This window comes from Leuresthes tenuis, unplaced genomic scaffold (genome assembly GCF_036924035.1).
Source record: "Leuresthes tenuis unplaced genomic scaffold, fLeuTen1.0.hap1 SCAF_16, whole genome shotgun sequence".
NCBI lineage: Eukaryota > Metazoa > Chordata > Actinopteri > Atheriniformes > Atherinopsidae > Leuresthes > Leuresthes tenuis.
Window position 1 is genome coordinate 24,463,644 of NW_027325370.1, and position 19,124 is coordinate 24,482,767.

General features: G+C 42.1%; 2 protein-coding genes across 5 annotated transcripts in view; both read left to right on the forward strand.

The window, feature by feature from the left end:
• The window catches only part of tfcp2 (transcription factor CP2), a 41,581-nt gene that overhangs the window by 3,678 nt on the left and 18,779 nt on the right, over positions 1–19,124 (forward strand). The window contains exons 4-16 of one of the 4 annotated variants that reach the window (XR_011907838.1): positions 1,392–1,468; positions 1,578–1,683; positions 1,929–2,035; positions 2,857–3,009; positions 3,144–3,254; positions 3,667–3,755; positions 3,914–3,962; positions 4,444–4,537; positions 5,489–5,579; positions 5,716–5,822; positions 6,708–6,850; positions 6,976–7,027; positions 7,168–8,096. Coding sequence is in view for 3 of the 4 variants with exons in the window: in XM_072366290.1 (XP_072222391.1) it covers positions 1,392–1,468; positions 1,578–1,683; positions 1,929–2,035; positions 2,857–3,009; positions 3,144–3,254; positions 3,667–3,755; positions 3,914–3,962; positions 4,444–4,537; positions 5,489–5,579; positions 5,716–5,822; positions 6,708–6,850; positions 6,976–7,027; positions 7,168–7,205 (1,217 nt within the window). In the remaining variant the exon portion in view is untranslated. Of the gene's footprint in view, positions 1–1,391; positions 1,469–1,577; positions 1,684–1,928; positions 2,036–2,856; positions 3,010–3,143; positions 3,255–3,666; positions 3,756–3,913; positions 3,963–4,443; positions 4,538–5,488; positions 5,580–5,715; positions 5,823–6,707; positions 6,851–6,975; positions 7,028–7,167; positions 8,450–19,124 lie in introns of those variants that run through there. The other 3 variants (XM_072366290.1, XM_072366292.1, XM_072366291.1) reach the window with 3 other exon arrangements.
• csrnp2 (cysteine-serine-rich nuclear protein 2) lies at positions 8,818–18,882 on the forward strand. Its single transcript, XM_072366289.1, has 5 exons — positions 8,818–9,533; positions 10,932–11,104; positions 11,233–11,495; positions 13,268–13,564; positions 15,691–18,882. The coding sequence occupies exons 2-5, from the start codon at positions 10,945–10,947 to the stop codon at positions 16,645–16,647; spliced, it is 1,677 nt and encodes a 558-aa protein (XP_072222390.1). The 5' UTR covers positions 8,818–9,533; positions 10,932–10,944; the 3' UTR covers positions 16,648–18,882.

The following is a 19,124-nucleotide window of genomic DNA, read 5'->3' on the forward strand; positions in this document are numbered from 1 at the left end:
CATGTTGTTTTGGGGAATTGGTAAAATCATCTACGACTCCTTCGGCATTTCCCTGAAACCAAATTCAACCTCAGATGAAATGTTGTTGGTATACAACTGCTCATTCACGTGTTTGCCCATGTGAGATTCCAAAGCCATAACCTGAAGGTGAGAAATGAGCTGCTATGACTTCTAAGTAAGGCTCCATGTTATCCAGCCCTGTAAATTTGATCGTAAATAGTAAAAATGGGATTAAAGGGAAGATCCTCAGCTTTAATTTGCATTTAATTTGGAAGTAGCTGAACATGTGACTCAAACACTGTTTCATGCGCAGGCCGTGTTGTTTCTTTGTTATTTCTCTAATAATTAAGCTAGATAAGGCCTGAGACTTCGGGACTTCGATTTGCTGTGATGTGAATTCACACCACACAGCCAGAGGAGCTCTTGACATATTAGTTCAATTTAAGTAGAACATCTGTATTACAGAAATAAAACAAACCCATCACATAGATCACAGGAACATAAGGTGTGGCCAATTCAATTTATTTGGAAAGGAAAAAAAGAACACACCTGTGAGTTAGAAGCTCCTCAGTATTTTTATTATGTCAAACCCTTCCTCATTAAACTTTGATTTAAGTAAAATCAAATCAAATCAAATCTCAAACAACCGGAGGAGTTCCAAAACAGCATTTTTTTGAGGGTCTGGTGAAACTAAGATCTGCCTGTACCAGACTATCAGAAAGTAAAAGCTTGGGAGAAAGCTTAGACTGACCCAGGATCCAAAGTTACATCATCTGTAAAAACATGTGGAGGCAGTGTTTCCACCGACTCTGTGTCCCTGCTGTTTGATGACGATGTAACAGAAGCTGCCTGATGAATTCTGAAAGCTGGCTGGATGAAGCTTTGCTGTACCGATGGAGTGTGACCCAAAACGTACAGTGAAATCGAAGCAAAAGAAGAAAAAAAAACGAATGCAGAAGGACTAACGAGCAACATGTGAACTGAAGGCCAAGTAAAGCATCACAGAGGAGGAAACGGGGGTCTTTGCCTGAGTGTTGACAGTCGTTGATTGGAAAGGATTTCCACCAGTTTATTTTTGTTAATTTAAATTTTCTAATCCATTTTAGTCATGTGAAGAGTTAAATGATGAAAACAGTGTCACTGTCCTAACATTTTGTGAAATGATTGCTCTCGATCGTTCAATCATTTGTTATTTTGCTATCATGCTATTGATGGATGTCATTGTAGATGTCTTGTGAATCGCATCATGGACAGATGTAAATGTGATTACTATGACTACAGAGGATATAACGGAGCTTAAAATGTTTTCTGTTTCGGCAGCCTTGTAAGAATTGTGATCGTTTGTATATTTTTCAATACATAGTTAAAAGATTTAAATTTTCTTACTGCAGGGCAGTCCTATGAAATCAGAATGCTTGACAATCGGAAAATTGGGGAACTTCCTGAAATCACTGGTAAAATGGTGAAGGTAGGAATTTAGTTAAGCAAGCCCTAAGCAAGAGTAAATAAGTATAAAAAGCATTTACATGTCACTTAAAGAAAAAAAACTTGTGAAACGGAGTTTCTCCTAATTGCAGAGTATTATTCGGGTGGTGTTTCACGACCGGAGACTGCAGTACACAGAGCACCAGCAGCTGGAGGGCTGGCGCTGGAACAGGCCCGGGGATCGCATCCTCGACTTGGGTGAGCACTGAACCAACATGGTTGTTCTTCTTTGGGCTGTGTTTGACTTGGGTATGGAAATCATGTTGCTGAGTAGCCCCTTGTGCATATTAACCGTCGAGTAATTTTAGGGATAAAGATCGATTCATGATATTTGCTGTTGTTAACCTGAATGTAAAGAAATGACAGTGGGTGTTTCATGGGGAAGGTGGTGTGCATTTAAACTTCCTTTTGATGAAAGCTTGTTTTGCATTGATCCATTGCAGATATCCCCATGTCAGTGGGCATAATCGACCCCAGGGCTAACCCCACTCAGCTTAACACTGTGGAGTTCCTTTGGGACCCCTCAAAGAGAACCTCTGTTTTTATCCAGGTAGCATGACTGTCAACACTTCTGTGTTCCAAGCACATGTTGTTATGTCTCCTTCTCTGTAGTGTTGATTTATTTCTGTTTATTAAAGTGAGAGAACTTATCTGGCATTATGGAGACAGGGTACAATTAAGATCCTGGCCACACTGCAGGGGAACAGAAATAATCACTCTGCTCCTAAAAAAGCAAGATGAGCTGAACTGAAAACTGACCCTTTAAGGAGATAAATGTGGATACGGGCAAGAAGCTGTGAGACATGAGCTGGAGGAAAACTGTAGACGTTAATGTCTATTCAGCAAGTTTAAAAAAAAACAACAAAAAAACCCCAAAAAAACTGCTTTTTGGTGCAACTTAGATTATAAAGAAATTGTCAACAATAGAATACAGAGAAAAACTATAAGTTCTCTCGCTGAATAAATTAGAAAGCCATACAATGATGTTATGTTTGCTAACATTTAACTAACAAGCTTTGAACAGCTATCTTAGCCCATCATCATTTTGATTATTAAACTGCACCTCATCTTCTCATGTTTTGAGCAAGTTGCAGAAATGTTGTGTTTTAACCCTTTGTGTCATTTTGTAGGACCATCTCTTTTCACATCCAGAGGATGTGGTTTTCATAGTGGGACACGTTGTGCTCCGTCTCTATAGCATTAAGCCTGTTAATATTTCATGTACTCACATACTCTCGTAATGATAAGTAATGTCTATCTGCAGTTGCAGTGCAGCAGTTTTGCGAAGACCTGTTGATTAAGTGGTTTCACCGACCTAATTTGTCATCGTTCTCATGTAGATTTAAGTTTCATGCTCTCTGTCATTGTTAGGTTCATTGCATAAGCACAGAGTTCACCATGCGCAAGCACGGGGGAGAGAAAGGCGTCCCTTTCCGCATCCAGATAGACACGTTTAAAGAGAATGAGAATGGAGAGTACACAGAGCATCTCCACTCTGCCTCCTGCCAGGTCAAAGTCTTCAAGGTAATAGGAGTGATGGAAAGAGGGCAGAAGTGGAAAAAAAATCCATTAATGCTCTGTAACGCAAACATTAATTTTATTGTTGCTGATGGTGTTCATGACCGCCACCATCATTTCCTCCACGTGACCTGTTCCAGCCCAAAGGTGCAGACAGGAAACAGAAGACGGACCGGGAGAAGATGGAGAAGAGGGCGCCGCAGGAAAAGGAAAAGTACCAGCCCTCCTACGAAACTACAATCCTGACAGAGGTAAGCACGCTACAAAAGTGTTAATGGTGCGAATCTGTGGGAAGAAAATGAAAGCGATTTACCGGAGTGTGAATTATTAAGCTTTTACTTCCAAACGGGTCATTGACAGAAGCAACTGTGTGATCTGCATGATTTGTTTAAGTCCCACTTAAAGCTACCACACATGTTCCTTATCTGTATTGATGAACCTTTTCTTGTTTCTTGTCCAAAAGTATCATATTTGATTGTAATCAGAATTTCACATCAGTCCAGTTGATGTCCTCAAGTTGCTTGTTTTTTGTCCAACAAGCCAAAAGATGTTAGGTAGTCTACACAGTAATACAGGAAAAACAAAGTCTTAAAACTTGTGAAAAGAAAGGTATTAATGATGTAATTTGGGTGCCACAGTAACAGAAGTGTTGGTCTGTTGCAGTGCTCTCCTTGGCCTGAGGTCACATATGTCAACAACTCTCCATCTCCCGGCTTCAATAGCACACATAATAGCTTTCCAGTCGCTGAGGGGTATGACTGTTTCTCATTTTCTCCTGTTGTCCCATGAATAATGCTGCTTGGATTTGATATAGAATCAAATCCAATCAGGCCTGCTTGAATTCTGCAGCACGTGCTGCGTAGGTGTCTTTCGCCTGAGTCCTGACACAAGTCGTTTTTCATCCTTCTAGAAATGGATCACCAAACCACCAGCCTGAGCCTGTTGTTCAGGTCGCAGATGTAAGTTTGTGTTCATTTTGTGGATTTATTTTACTGCCTGCCTCACAGATTCGCTGCATATTAAAAACACAACAGCAAAGCTGACATCTGGGTGTTAAACCTCTGTCGATTATAATAATTGTAGCACTCTGACATTAAAAGAAAAACCAACTGAATGGTTTGGGATTTCATGTTGTATTCTCTGATATGTTTTGTTTTTATATATACTTCATGTGCACCAGTTGACGAATGATTCGTAGATTTGATTGTTATTTTTATTATTATTAAGTAGACACCGACGATCTTTTTATTCAATTCTTTTTTGCGCATATTATTTCTTGTGTATTCACTGTTCTTCTCAAACTGTGGACAGATATGATGGGTTTTGGCCGACCAGTGCCGGTCGTTTCACATAAAACCATTTGTAAAGCTAACTTTTTCCGGATGGCTGTGTCAAATCGTGTTGCGTTGAGCTGTTTTTGTCTCACCTTTTCTTTCTCAGAATTTGTTAGCCACAGCAACACCACAGGACGCACAGCAGTGGCTTCACAGAAACCGCTTCTCGCCCTTCTGTCGTCTCTTCACCAGTTTCTCAGGTAAAAAAAAACTGTTTTCCCTGCAGCACCTATTTAGTTTAACGTAGCATCAACTTGTGACAATTGTATGACAGCTTGTTTGAAAAGCCTTTGTTGAGGCAACTGTTTCGGTGTCTGCTTTGGGATTTGGGGGGGGTTAGAGAAAACATTAGGTATTAGATGACAACAGACAGGATAATGGGGACTAATATCAGCAACCACTCTGTTAAGCTGTTCTTACTCCCAGACCACAGTTCAGTCAGTGGGTTTATATGAGATTAACTCGATTATACGATTATAGCTATAGTTGGGTTATGCTCCTTATCTGAGCACGGGTAATTATCCTTTGATATATATGCCGGTGAATGAATGGAATCACTGGCACAAAGCATGCCATACCGCAGTACAATAGGTGGCGCTGTACCCATTTCAGCTATCGCTAATGGAGCCACTTCTGGTTGACATCTTCACCACCAGCAACAACAAAACTCAGGCATTCGAGAAAGATGGCGAACGAAGAGCAAGATGAAGCCACGTCCCTCTACATTTGTGATGAGCATGTTCGTGGCTCAAACGCGATGCACAACGGTGCATTCTCCATCGCGTTGTTTGTTTGTTTCTGACGGCGGCGGCGACAGTAATATCGTCTCCCTCGACTTCAGGGTGACGATCGCGGGAAAAAATCTCGAGCATGCGCAGAACGCTTGATCCCGGGGTCTTAATTCGATCGCAAGTAACCCAATCCGATTCAATTTCTTGTCGGATTAAGCTTGTTACATGAGCTGAATAACTCAATCTTATTGTAATTTAGCCATTAATCCGATCCGATTGCCCGCATGTAACTGTACTGACTGAGTGTCTCTGACTGGACACTGAACTGTGGTCTGGGAAATAATAAAGTAATACACTTAATTTTACGTGGATCAAAGCTTTCATTTGGCTAAACGTGTCAGCTTTGTGTTTTTGAACCAGGGGCAGACCTGCTGAAGCTGACCAGGGAGGATGTTATTCAGATCTGTGGGCCAGCTGATGGTATAAGACTTTTCAATGCACTAAAGGGACGGTGGGTCACTGTCAATTCAGTCAGATTTCTGAACATGTCATTTGCTTCATAATGTCCAAAAGGGAATGAGTACAGTTTTGGGAATCAGCTTTTTTTTTTTAAAACAAATGTTTGTCCTTTCACTGTGTGGACGCAGGGTGGTTCGTCCAAGGTTGACCATCTACGTTTGCCAGGAGTCTCAGCATGCTCGGGAGCAGCAACCAAAACATGAAAATGGAGATGCCGCTGCCAGCACTTTCTATGGTCTGTACATGCTTTTATTGAAAAGTGCATAAATATTTTATTTTTTTAAAGTTATGGCAGCAACACTGCTCTTGGTTTAATCGGAGGGGAAGAAAATGTGTTGCACTGTCATGTCTGAACCTAAATCAGTTTATTTCTGACATTTAAATGAGATCTAGCTTTTTGAGCTCTTGTGCTAAGAGGATGGTTCAAAACCTTTCCGAAAGCCAGGATTCCATGTAAACCCAATCAAGCACCAAATGCTGATAGATTTTAAACTTGCTGAGGAACATCTCAGAAACCTACGTGCCACATTGGCGGTAGATGTTTTTGCACCATAATAAAAATGGATTTGAGAGTTTGTTGTGATTAAATGTCATTTACAGGGAGGCTGCTTCAGTCTGATATTCTACTCTAATCTTCCCCACTCAGCCTCTGATTGGCTCATTTATAAAGTAATTATTATACAGTTATTATCTCAAGTAGATGAATGTAAATATGAAATAGTTACACAATGTATTATCTTGGTGATATATCGTTTTTAAATGAATTAATTAACTGGTAGTTTTTGTAGAATTTGCTTGCGAGTCAAAAAGTTAATTTTGGACACTGCTGAGGACTAATTCCTGGAATCCTCTTTTCAGAGTTAAGGAACCAGCGGAGACGCTTAAAGAGACTTTTAAGTCATTCTATCACGCATTGAAATAGCCCTCCCCACACAGAAAACCCTGTAAACCTGGACTTTCCCTTTTTCAACTCTTCCTGTTACGATAACCTTCTGCAGTAAATAGATATCTATTTATCTTTTTCTTGCTCTCGACAAAAAAGCGAAAAAGGGAATTTCTCAAACTCTTGTGCATCTTCCGTGACCCCTGCCGCTTTGATTCCACCTGCTTTTTCCTGCAGTATATCACGCCATTTACCTGGAGGAGCTCACTGCTGTTGAGCTGACCGAGAAGCTCGCTCAGCTCTTCAACATCTCCCCCAGACAGATCCATCAGATCTTCAAACAGGGTCCCACTGGCATCCATGTGCTGGTTAGTGACGAGGTAAGATAATCCCCTTTGCTGCGAATTTCCAAAATGTTTATCTTTCAAATCACAGCCACATTCAATGTTAGGCATATGCTAGTGTTGCTTCTTCCCGCCTTAAATAATTATTGTTGTCTTAACAGATGATCCAGAACTTCCAAGATGAAGTATGTTTTGTTTTGGACACAATGAAAGGTATCTGACTGTGGCAGTAATAAATTATTTATTGGTTTCTATATAATTATTTCATGTTTATTTTTTTAAAACCAGCCTTTGTTTTTTTTTTTTTAATGTTTTTTATTCTTGACACATATATATTTTCCCTTTCTCTGTAGATGACACAAGCGACGGCTACCACATCATCTTAAAGTGAATACCGGGCCGGAGAATAGCCCAAGCCTTTCTCTCTTATTTAGACCCGCTGTTGTCAGCCCCTCTAGAGCTTCATACTTCTTGCGGGTTTTGGAATTTATGGAGAGGCCCCAAGAAACCCCTTCGTGGCAGCTAGGAGGAACCTTTGACTGAAGCACCTGACCCTCTCCTCACTATACCTTACTGTCTTGACTTTTAAGGAAGTGACTCTGCTACCAAAGTGAAGTAACAGTCTCCTTTCCCTGCGATTGTCTCCCATAAATGGTTTCATTTTCCTCTGTCGCTTCTGTCTCGAGAAATGTTTAGTGGCTCCGTAGCTGCTGTTCTTGTTCGTCAGCTGAGCGTCTGGTGTGCCAAAGCTCTGTCTTTTGAACCAGTCATATGCTGTCTCAATGGGAAAAAAAACAGCAAAAACTAAAAGAGAGAGAGGAAAAAAGTTATACTGACAGCACTCAGCTTTTACTTTGCAATTCAGCTTGAGTTCTTGTCTCTATGTTAGGTTGCCTTACAGATCAAAGCCAGTCTGCAGGAAACCTAGCATAGCTAACATGGTCATAGAATTGCATAAAAGACCCACAAGAGGCATCAAAACCAACACCCAGGACTATAAGGGAAACTGGAATCTAACTGTCTTTCAGAACACTTGAGATTCCTGTGAAAGCTGTGTGTGCTATTTATGACAAAAATGTTTTTTTTTCTGAACACCCAACCACTGTCAGAACTTTACAGTTTCTGTAGATGGCAAACTGGCACGTGTTTGTTCTGAATGCGTCTGGTAAGATGTCTGTGTTGTTAATGATCACTGTGGCATCACCAGCAAGCTGTCTTCACGTGCTTCTTAAACCTGTCGGCTTATTTAAGCACACCAGCATTTCTTTTTCTTTTGTTTTCTGTTGTGGCCATTTTTCAATGTTTATTTTTAGGTAGGTTATTGTTTTAAAGGTATTCTCGTAACGTTTGGCAGTATTTTAAAAACCTCTTTTTAACACACATCTCTTCGTAGTTGTTCCTGGATGGTAACACTTCCAAATGTTAATAAATGTAAGGGGTTGCTGAGCACACCAGGCTGCATGTGAAGACGTATGAGTAGGTTATGTTCAGCCCTTTTTTATGGGAAAATCGATTGCTTGATATTTTAGATATCACTCTTTGCCCCACATCATCAGCATTATAAAATTATTACAAATGTGCTGACTGCCATCTCCTGTCTGCCCTTATGATCTTAATAAAGACATTTTTAAAATACGTTTTTTTTCCCCTCTTATAAATTTTGCCATTTATCTTTTATATTTGAGGCTAAAGGAATCCATGCTTCACAAAAAACGGTCACAAATGGTTTTATTGGGGTTATTTAGAAGCCTCAACATCTGTCCCTTTGTCGTTAATGGGCAGCCATTTATTTTGTTGCCGTGGAAACTGTTTAACAGGACTTGGTGATAATGTCATACTGTAAATCAGATTAATCTTGGGTTTATGTTGAAAGCTTTCCCGTATCTGCTTCTGCTTCTGCTTCTGTACGGTATACACAAAGAACCTAAGTTACCGTAAAACACTTCATTTCCCAGCATGCCTCGACGCGGGGCACACTTGTGATGTCACAATAAGTATATATACGGCTCCAGGGGAAAAAAATTCTTCCTCCATTGTTACATTGTAACAAACGGGGCAGGGGCGATTGGGGGAGAAAACGCGCCTTCTCGTTAGAGATTTGCCTAAAATTTGACACTAAACGAAAAGGTTCAAACTGCGTTTTAAAATCGAGAAGACAGCGAAGTGAACCCAGCTGACCGAATCCGCCCTGTGAGAGGGAAAGAAAAAAAAAAAGGATAAACGAGCACAAATGTCAGCGAATTTTTTCGTTACAATCATTTCAAGGCTTGCATCGGGAAGATAACACACTCGGCTGTGTTCACTATTCATGCTGCACCGAAAATATCGGGAAATAAACCGCAGCTAACCGTTTGACGCCCCTCTTTCTTTCTATCGTCTGTCCTTTAAATAGAGAGGTATGCAACATTTAAAGAAAACCCGCCGGTCTCACAGGCAGTTCGCAATCTCTTCGTGATCCTCCAGCCTTCAGAACAATGAGCTTGGAACCCAAGTAGCTTAACATAGCGAGTGTTTTTACATTGACAATCAAGCAAGAATACAGCGACATCACTTTGGGTCACCATTGCTTCACGGCTGCAGTCCGGATATTCGGTTCAGGGATATCGGTTTTGGCACAATAAGCTTCCCACAGGGCGTTAAAAGATTGATGTGCAGCTCGAATTGGAAAGAGAAACGACCTCCGAGTCGGTTGGATTAAGGGTCCCTGTTTCTGCCCCAGGTAAGGAGGGTTTAGTGTGTCGTTATCTGGGCTGTTTGCCTTTGTGTGTCTGTGTGTGGAAAAATGAGGAGAACTGGTTGAATGGAGACAGGGCGAATGAGCGAGCCTTTAGACAGATAACCAACCGACCCCCCAACACAGTCTGGCCATCATGTGCACAGTTGAATAAACACGCCATCCACACTGCATGTCCCTGACACTAAATGTGCCACGAAGCCCTGATTAGCTGGGAACCTACAGTAGCCTGTCACAGTCAAACTAAGTCCTGAACGGACCAGTCTGATTCTCACAATGGAACATGCACGTCTGTTGAGTTGCTCCTTTTTGTAATGGAGTCCTCTTTATATCCGGTTATACAGAAGCATCTGTGCAGAAGCTTTAAGACCATCCAGTGCTTCTCTGCCTCTTCAGGTGTGTCGGATTAGGTGAGATTCTCAGTCCCAGTGAACACCCTTTTGTCCTTTTCAGTGACTTTGCACTGGAACGTTACAATCCCACACAGTTCCAGAACCATAAACATCAAACCATTAATGAGTTCATGCTCATGGCTATTCTTTGAGCTAACGTTAAGCCCTTAGATCAGCTGTCTGCTGTTCCTTTCACTCTATTTAAGTATTACACTATCACGCCATCATTTCTCTACTGCGCTCAAGAACAAACTAGTATTTTAGAAATGTTGCATGCTAACACCTGAATGGATGATTGCTCAGAGGTGGCTGCTCCATTTAGGACAGAAGCATGTTGCATGTTAACTGGTCCATATTTACATCTATGATTACCTTATAGGACCTAGCAATATATTTTAAGGTATGGTTTTGTACTCAGTTAGTAATAATACCTTTTTAAAATGTAATCATGATTGTCTATTTACTTGGGTTATTTGGGAGCTTTAATGTAGTAATGCATTGTAATATAAGACATATAAACTTAGCTCCATTCGTTGACCTTGACTGATCCCGAGGGTGTGATTAATTCCACCTTGTGTTGTCTTAAGCAAAGTCATAGGGCCACAGGGATCATTTTCTTCAAGGATGTTCACATAAACCATGCTTGCCGAGTTGCCATGGTTACATTTCTAGACTTGATCACTTCAGAAAAGGGTTCCATATGAGATGGGAGGCAGGCAGACAAAATGATGGAGCTGGAATACAGATGAAAGGAGACAGGACTGCACAGATGTCCCCCTTTTGTTCCTGTGGGGGTGTCGAGAACTGACCCCAGACAGGAACACTTTGATATGAATGACCCAGCTGTCCTGAAACAAAATAATTTTTTTTCTCTGAAATAAGGAACAAATATTGCACACATGATTCATTCTGTCTCTCATTACACCTCCTCACATTCACTGATGCAGAGTGTGTTTGATGAGGCTCATCCTGTGCTGCGCTGTGCCCTCAGACACCAAGTTTCCATGGAGGCAGGCTCGTCTCTAAGCCTCAAACGAAGATATGAAGAGGTGGACAACAGCTCTCCATTCTCTACACCTAAGGACTCAGACGATGAGATCTCCAGCAGTGACAGTGCTGACAGCTGTGACAGCCTCAACCCGCCCTCCAGCACCACGTTTACCCGTAAGGAACAGCACAATACAGGCAACACACCCACTCAAAAGCAAACCGTTCGTTAACGCAAACTGTTTGATTACTCATGTGTAACGCTGCATGCCAAATCTGCCTTCCTTCTTCCCCTGCCACATCAGCAACCTCCATCCTCAGACAGCATAAGCCGTCGCCGGGAGGGAAACGGGTGCGTTTCGATCTGGTGACGGTGTATTACTTTCCCCGGCGGCAGGGCTTCACCAGCGTACCCAGCCAAGGGGGCAGCTCCCTGGGCATGGCCCGCCACCACTCCTCCATCAGGCACTACACACTGGGCGAGTTTGCACGTGAACAGGAAACTAGTCACCGGCACACTTTGCGGCAGCACCTGCGGCAGGAGAAGCTCAAGGCACGGAAAATGAAGGTCAGTTCATACGTTTTATCTGAGAGTGACTGAACTATATCATCGTGACTGCCATGTTTTTGTAAAATGGCATCTTACAGAAGGTCATGGAGCTATCAATGAGGGAGTCCTCTACCTAGCGTCATTTAGCATATTTTAGAGAAGAAAAACATTCTCGTGGAAGAAAAATTACTCCCTCTTCCAGTTCTAAGGTTTTACATTAGTTTCACACATAATTTAACATGATTTTCTTAAATCAATAATTAAACAGGAATACTGAAGCAGTCTGTGAAAAACTAAGTACACCCCATGATTCAGTGGCTTTTAGAACCACTTTTAGCTGTAAAAACATGAAGTAATTCTTTTCTCTAGTATGTTATCAGTCTCTCACAACAATCTTGACGCTTTCCTCCTTCAGTTCACTGAGGCTCGCAGGCATTCATTTATGCACAGCTCTCTTAAGGCTCCACCACAGCATTTCAGTCAGGTTGAGGTCTGGACTTGTTTTTGGGATCATTGTCCTGTTGTATGACCTCAGTGCACCCAGTCTGTAGCTGTCAGACAGATGGCCTCACATTTGACTTCTGAAAACTTTGGTCTTTAGTCTACTGCAGGATTCTCAGGTCCCGTGGCTGCTAAGAAGCCTCGATCAGCCCTCCTTTACTGTGCTTTACAAACTCTATGAGGTGTTGGTACTGATATGCTGGGTTTAGTTTGCTCTAAACATGGTGCTGTGCATTATGACCAAACATTTCCACTTTGGCCTCGTTTGCCTGAACAATATTGTTCCAGAAGTCTTGCGATGTGTTCAGATGCGACTTTGCACACCTATAGAGTCTGAGGTGTAGCTCTTAGGTGCCGTTTCTCTGAGTTTGCACATATTGTTTGACTCTGGGATGAACTTGCTGGGACTCCTAGGAAGATTGGAAACTGTCTTGAATGTTTTCAACTTGCAAATACTCTTTCTCGGTGTACAATGATGGATTCCAAACTGTTTGGAAATGACCTTGTAACTCTTACCATATTGACAGGCAGCAACAACTGCTTCTCTAAGATTGCTGATGTCTTTCCTCCTTGGCTTTGTGTTAACTCACACCTGAAAGCTCCACACTGGCAAACTGCCAAAACTTCTGCTTTTATGGAGGTGCTCACACCTGTTGATGGGTGTGTTTGGCTTTTTCACACACTAAACATACTATATGGCTTGATTTGTTTGTGCTCTTGCCAAAGAGCAAAAACCCGTTTAAGCTACTCAGCTGGTTTTATTTGATAACCGAGACAAATGACAGAAAATGATAGTATTTTAAACAACGTGGCACAGATTAGGAAAAAAAAGATTGACAGTATAAATGCAGGTTTTCTGTAGTAGTAGGTTTTTCTTCTTTTGGCCCTCATTATTTGCGTCGCTGCCTCTCAGATTAATTTTGTGACCCTGTGGAGGTGTCTGAAGACAGGCTGGGAGCCACTGGATTGAATTACTGAAATAGAAAGCACAGATGAACACGTGACATACAGTATATGTACAGTCTCAGGTATACTGGCTGATTTTCTGCCTTTACACTTTCAAAATGAAGACTCAAGTGGTTTTACTTGTGATAAAAATAAATTTTCAGTATTTCAGTGAATGATCAGAGTATTTCCTCCACGGCTGCACATTTAAGTCCCAGTATAAGATGTGAAAACTAAGCCGTTTTTGCCTGTTAGGTCTTAAGCATACTTATCTTGAGCTTAAAATAGGCAATGCATGTCTTCTTTTCCAAAGCTCACTGCTGTTCACAAACTGTCATCCACAGCTGACAAGGAACGGCACTGTGGAGTGCGCTCAGGCAGACCTGCTCACGCTGGATGACGTATCGGATGAGGACCTCGACGTGGACGCCGTCGAGGTGGACGACTGTTTCTTCCTTCAGCCACTGCCCACAAAGCGCCGTCGAGCCCTCCTGCGAGCCTCCGGCATCGCTCGCATAGATGCGCGAGAGAAAGCCGAGCTCCGAGCCATCCGCCTCTCCCGGGAGGAATGCGGCTGCGATTGCCGTCTGTACTGTGATCCTCGCCACTGCGGCTGCAGCCAGGCTGGTATTAAGTGCCAGGTAAGACTCGCTGGCTGGTGCACGTGCAGACAGAAGAGAGACACTGCAGATTTCAGAGACCCCGTTTTCAACATGTGCCCCCTGTTCCCCATACTTTCACTCACGTTTTTAGTAGATGTCACATAACTATGAGTTTTTTCCACGCAGTAGTCTTTCTCACAGAAGACATTTTGACATATTGGAGGTGGCAAAGCGAACATGTGAATAATTGAATGCGCACAGCCTTCCATTTTGTTGCTTCACTTTCAGGGTGCTGCTTTTTGTGCGCGCTGGTTCACTGCCACACTGCTGGGGCTGTATAACACATCAGTTGGTATATCACCTAGAACGCCTGCGTTCTTCCACCTTTTACCGGTCAGACGAAGGGCTGTTCAGACTTTTTATTTAAAAGATTTAACTTCAACTAAATGATTTAACTTTTAAACCACAGTTTTTAAATACAGATAAAAACTTTGAGATGACTGTTATCCCATAAAATATATTACCGTGTTCCAACAATCTTTGCTGAAGTTTCCAGTACAGGGACTGAGGAAGTCTCTTCTGGGCGAGACCAATTTAAAGAACCTTTTACGTCTGTGCAAAGCAGTTATGGCAGATCATGTCTTTGTGTTTCAGTTTGTTAGCAATGCAGAAGGCATATTTTTTTTCATTTTAGGAATATTGAAAATGACTTCAAAAGCATTTCTGTACAGTACTGGGAAAGCAGCTGGAATTATACATTTTATCCCGATGCATGGGTAGAGAGAGCCTCAAACCTAAGTAGCGTATAGACTGAAATGCATCTGCCGTCTATGGATCAATGCCGCGAAAGCAAAATTAATAAATCAATAGACTGAGGAAGTGAATCAGACATTTTATTTTTATACCTCATCTCTATTTTGAGATGAAAATCTAATCAACTAAAATACAGAAGCCACAGGGGTATATACACAGGCTATATGTGCAAGGTATATACTTGACAGCTATTGATAAATAGTGGATATTAAAGGAGACATAATCTCCAGAGAGAATGTCTTGAGATCTTAGTGGAATGTTTGTGACATGCTTCGGTCAAAATACCACAGGATCAGAGTACTACAGCACTCTTCTCAACCCTCTCTTTACAGCTCTGTTCACAGCAACACTGGGCTTCACTGTTGTGTTTTGTTCAAGTTTGGAGAGGATAACGTTAAGAACTGTCGCGTATGTGGCCTAGTTTTCACTCAAGTCTATTTTAGTAATGGTGGAGATGCAGATGGTGCGTTCAGCGGCAAATGGAAAAATGTGATTGTTGTCTTCCCACTAGGAAAGAAATACAGCACATTAGGAGTCAGATTTCCTCTTCTGGGTATAAAACAATAGACAAAGACCCAGTAGAGAATTATTACCTAATTTCTGTCATAAGTTGAATTAAGTATTCAACTGCTGATAAGAATGTTCTATTGTTAGCGAAGAAAGTTTTCAATTCTCACTTCTGACTAAGACACAACATATGCGGCATGAACTGAAGTCGTGGTTGGATAATTCTGCTTTGAGCTGAGTCTGTGATGTCACAGTAGCCTGAAAATCTGAATGAAAGCTTTCAAGTTAGTCACTACAGACACCCGAATTCACGCTCTGAAGCACAGAAACCTTTTTTGTCATTTTCTTAATAATGTGCAAGTATCAGTATGCTTAGTGAGAATCAGAATCAGATTTATACTTAGTTTGAAAATAAACAGTATTTATCATTTAAAACTATATCTATGAGCATATTGATGTTTGTGTCTTAGATTGAGCTGCCTAGAATTAGTGTTCAACTTTTTTTCTTTGCTTGGCTCTGGTGACCTTCATTCAACAGGAAACAGGGTAGAGAGACAGAGGGGTGTGTGTGTGTGTGTGTGTGTGTGTGTGTGTGTATGACATGCAGTAAAGCGCCACAGGCCGGAATCTAACCCACCCCCTCATCCCACTGAGCTAAACAGCAGCCCTTGTGTTTCTACTTTTTGAAAGCTCTTTTTCCTGTGTTTATTTGATTTTCACTCATGTCTCAGCCTGACTTGCCCTGATTCCAGATCAGCTCTTGGTTGCCACAAACTTTGAAGTTCACAGTTTACTGTTAAAATACACGACAGTGAAACTCAAATGACCTCTGCTTTATTCTCCAGGTGGATCGAATGTCTTTCCCGTGCGGCTGCTCGAGGGACGGCTGCGGCAACATTGCAGGCCGCATCGAGTTCAACCCGCTGCGTGTCAGAACTCACTACCTGCACACCATCATGAAGCTTGACTTGGAGAAAAGGAGGATGCTGATACAAGGACCAGGGGACCAGTATGCTGAATCCGACCCAATGTCTTCTCCCTCTTCCGTTTGCCCCACGTCCCCGACCCTATCCTCCATGGCTGGGCTGGACTCCGAGCTGGAGGAGAGCGAGGTGCAGTCGGTTGAAGAGGTTCAGGATCTCCTGGCGGAGCAGGATATACTAGAACGAGAGAACGAAACAGCCGTGCTGCACCTGCAGAGTGCAGAAGAGCAGGAGAGGAGGGAAAGGGAAGAGGCAGAGGGGGAGGCAGTGCAGCAAGAGCTGAGCGCTGGTGGTCTCACAGAGCAGCCTCTCTGCATCCTACCCAGTGCTTTGGGAGGGGAGCTACATGAGCAGGCAGAGGTGCCAGGTGTGGATCAAGTCCTCCTGCAGGGGCCTTTCCCTACAGGGGCCACGGTGTTGTGCATCTCTGAAAACCAGGAGGAGAACCCCTCTGATCTCCTCAAAGACTCCACTTCTCTGCTCTACTATCAGCTCAACCCCATAGAGCCCGGAGCCTTTGAGACGCTGCCCAAAGCCGAGCAAGAGGACCAGGAGGAGGAGCACTTGGATGCAGGAGGACCGGAGCTTGGAGAGAAGAAACAAGAAGGACAAGAGGAGCCGAAGGATGATAAACATGAAGACAACACTAGCAGACAGAGTGTGGGTGAATCTTTGACCAGCTTGGTTCTGTGCTATGAGGACTGTGCAGCTATGGTAGAGGAGAGGCCTTCAAGCCCTCAGCAAAACATCCCAGAAGAGAAGCACCAAGGGGAGTCCTGCTCAGAGAAAGAAGTCAATCCACTGCCTCCAGAAGTTTAGCATTAGCTTCTCTGCAGTTATTTTGCACAATAGCTTCATCTAAGATGAGAAAATTACATATTTCACGTTTATTACTGCTATCATCACGAAATACTACAGGTTGCAGTCTCTTCGAGTGACTGTCACTGAATTATGTGCAGAATTAGCTTAAGTAATACAATAAACAAAGGAGAGGAGGAGCGGTGCTGAAAGCACAGACACATCACTCCCCAGAATATGAAAGACAGCATCATAGGTAACTCTGTAGGGGGTGATGAATGAGGCCTTAATGGAAAAACATAAAAACACTTGTATGTAGGAGTCGATGTGGAGTACAGTAAGTAGTGCTTTGTTCATTTCCGACGCAGCAAACTGAAAACAGCGTGTGAACGCTGACATAAGCCTTTTGTTTGGTGATGTATTAAGCTATCAGCACTAAACACAAATTGTTTTGCAGCCCGCAAGACGCTGGTGTATTTAGATACTCGCTGGCTCACTTTTTATTACAGCAGACTTGTGCTGTAGTCAAGCCAAATGAAGGCCTCTGATAGTATCCTCTAAATATAGACCTAATAATCCTGGAAATACTTGTTTTTGTGTACTGTATATGCATTTGCAATGTGCAAGAGAGCTGCTTTATTTGACCTGTATGCACATTGTGAACTGAACGCAGCAGGTATTGTGGCTCCGCTGCATTGAGACATGAGGGTAAACCAACGCAAAGCAGCAGATTAGCACTGACCTTAATTGTTGCTCTCACCCAGCCTGGGCTGCTTCTACAGGAGCAGTGGATTTGTCAAACAAAACAAACAGGATACTCATAGCTGCAATGCCGATGACATTATTTCTTTTGAGCAACGTGTCTTTGGTGCATTAGATGCAGACGGTTTTTAAAGTCGATGTCTTTGCGGTCTGTTCTTCTGGAATGAAAAGAAATGTTATTCCTTTTGTACTGCTACATTGTAACTCCGTGTAGTCAGTCATGGCGCGTTATCACGAAATGCCAGAATGGAGCTTCCTAGTCCTTTTTAAATGCATTGTTGTTGAAGGAAGAGCTGATTCCGAATCAAGCCAAATTTCACATGGAGAAAATAGCATTTAAAGACTGAGAAGAAAGCTGCAGCCCGTGCTGTTAAAAAACAACAACAAAAAAAACAAAAAAAACCTTACACAAATCAATGTGATGTTGGTAACTTATCGATCAGATTTACAACAACCTGATTTCGTATGTATGGACTGTGTGTGTGTTTACATTTACTTCACACGTGTATATCAACGTTAGAGAGAGAGAGGTCCGTTCCCATCTGTGTGCATGCACATGTGTATGTACTGTATTAGCCTGGGTGTGTGTGTGGGGGGGGTATTAGTGAGGAAACATACTTTAAACGTGAAAGATGCTGATGTTACAGATCTACAGTTTACAGGCCTATTCCCCTGCCATCATGAGAAATGATTTCATGGAAATGCTCCTGATGACTGATCTAAGAAAGAAGAAGAGCCTCCTGTAGGAACGCAATAGCTGCCGCACAGCGAAATCATAAATGTGGTGATTTTGGAATGAGTTGTTTTGTGATCGAGTATGTAAACGCAGTCGTATAATATTTCTGGTCTTAAATTGTCCTTTTAAAGCTCTGTCTGATTAATACTGACCTGCGTAAGTGAGCCGACACTTCTTACACAATATCAGTCCTTTGTTTCGTTGGCTGCTGTTGCTTTTGGTAACGGCTCGCCTAACACAGGATGTGCTGCTGTGTACGAGCTGTCTGATGTATTTCTTTGCCTTTTGTTATTTTTTTTTTAATTGTCTTAATTATAATCCTGCTAAATAGCTGCAACGAAGCAGTGGTTTCAAACCTAACTGAATGATGCTTTCATCCATCAGCTCTGAACAAAGCAGCCTCCTGTAGTTATTATGAGGCTGCAGATTTACTCTGGCTCTTTGTGTTTGCGTGACTTGCCTTGTTATAGCACCATCTTTGAAGTGATGATGATTACAAGATGCCTGTTGTCGAGCTTTTGTCCTTGGCTTTCTACTAATAGATTTAGGTTTGGGACCACTGCACTAAATTGACTCTTGTACTCTGTGATTGTGTGTTTCTCTGTGTGAAAGGGGTGTACGATTGTTAAGAAGACTGATAAGCTTAGACTTCATCTAAAAGCTGTGAGAACTACTCTCATGCTAACTGTTGCCTAAAGTGGATAAAAATGTTTTTTTATACAAAAATGGAAACAATAAAATAATCATTGCAAAAAGCAGGTTTTGTCTTGTGTGTCTTTGTATTTAACTTCCAATCAGCCGGATATTCTCATAATCTTTTAAAGTGTTCTTTATCAACAGTTCTCCGGGGTTTCTGAAGGATCAAGGGATGAACAAATCTTGTGTCTACGCATACAGACAACTTAGCGAAGAACCAAACTTAAATGGTATCTGTAGACACTTTGTGAATAGCAGCCTGTCACAAAGACACATCTTCTGCTCCCATTTTTTTTAGATGCAT

Excerpts from the sequence above, each read along its gene's own strand:
- csrnp2 (XM_072366289.1), top strand. The coding sequence starts at position 10,945 with ATGGAGGCAGGCTCGTCTCTAAGCCTCAAACGAAGATATGAAGAGGTG. Across the intron at positions 11,105-11,232 it reads CTCCAGCACCACGTTTACCC|CAACCTCCATCCTCAGACAG; the intron begins GTAAGGAACAGC and ends CTGCCACATCAG. Across the intron at positions 13,565-15,690 it reads AGGCTGGTATTAAGTGCCAG|GTGGATCGAATGTCTTTCCC; the intron begins GTAAGACTCGCT and ends TTTATTCTCCAG.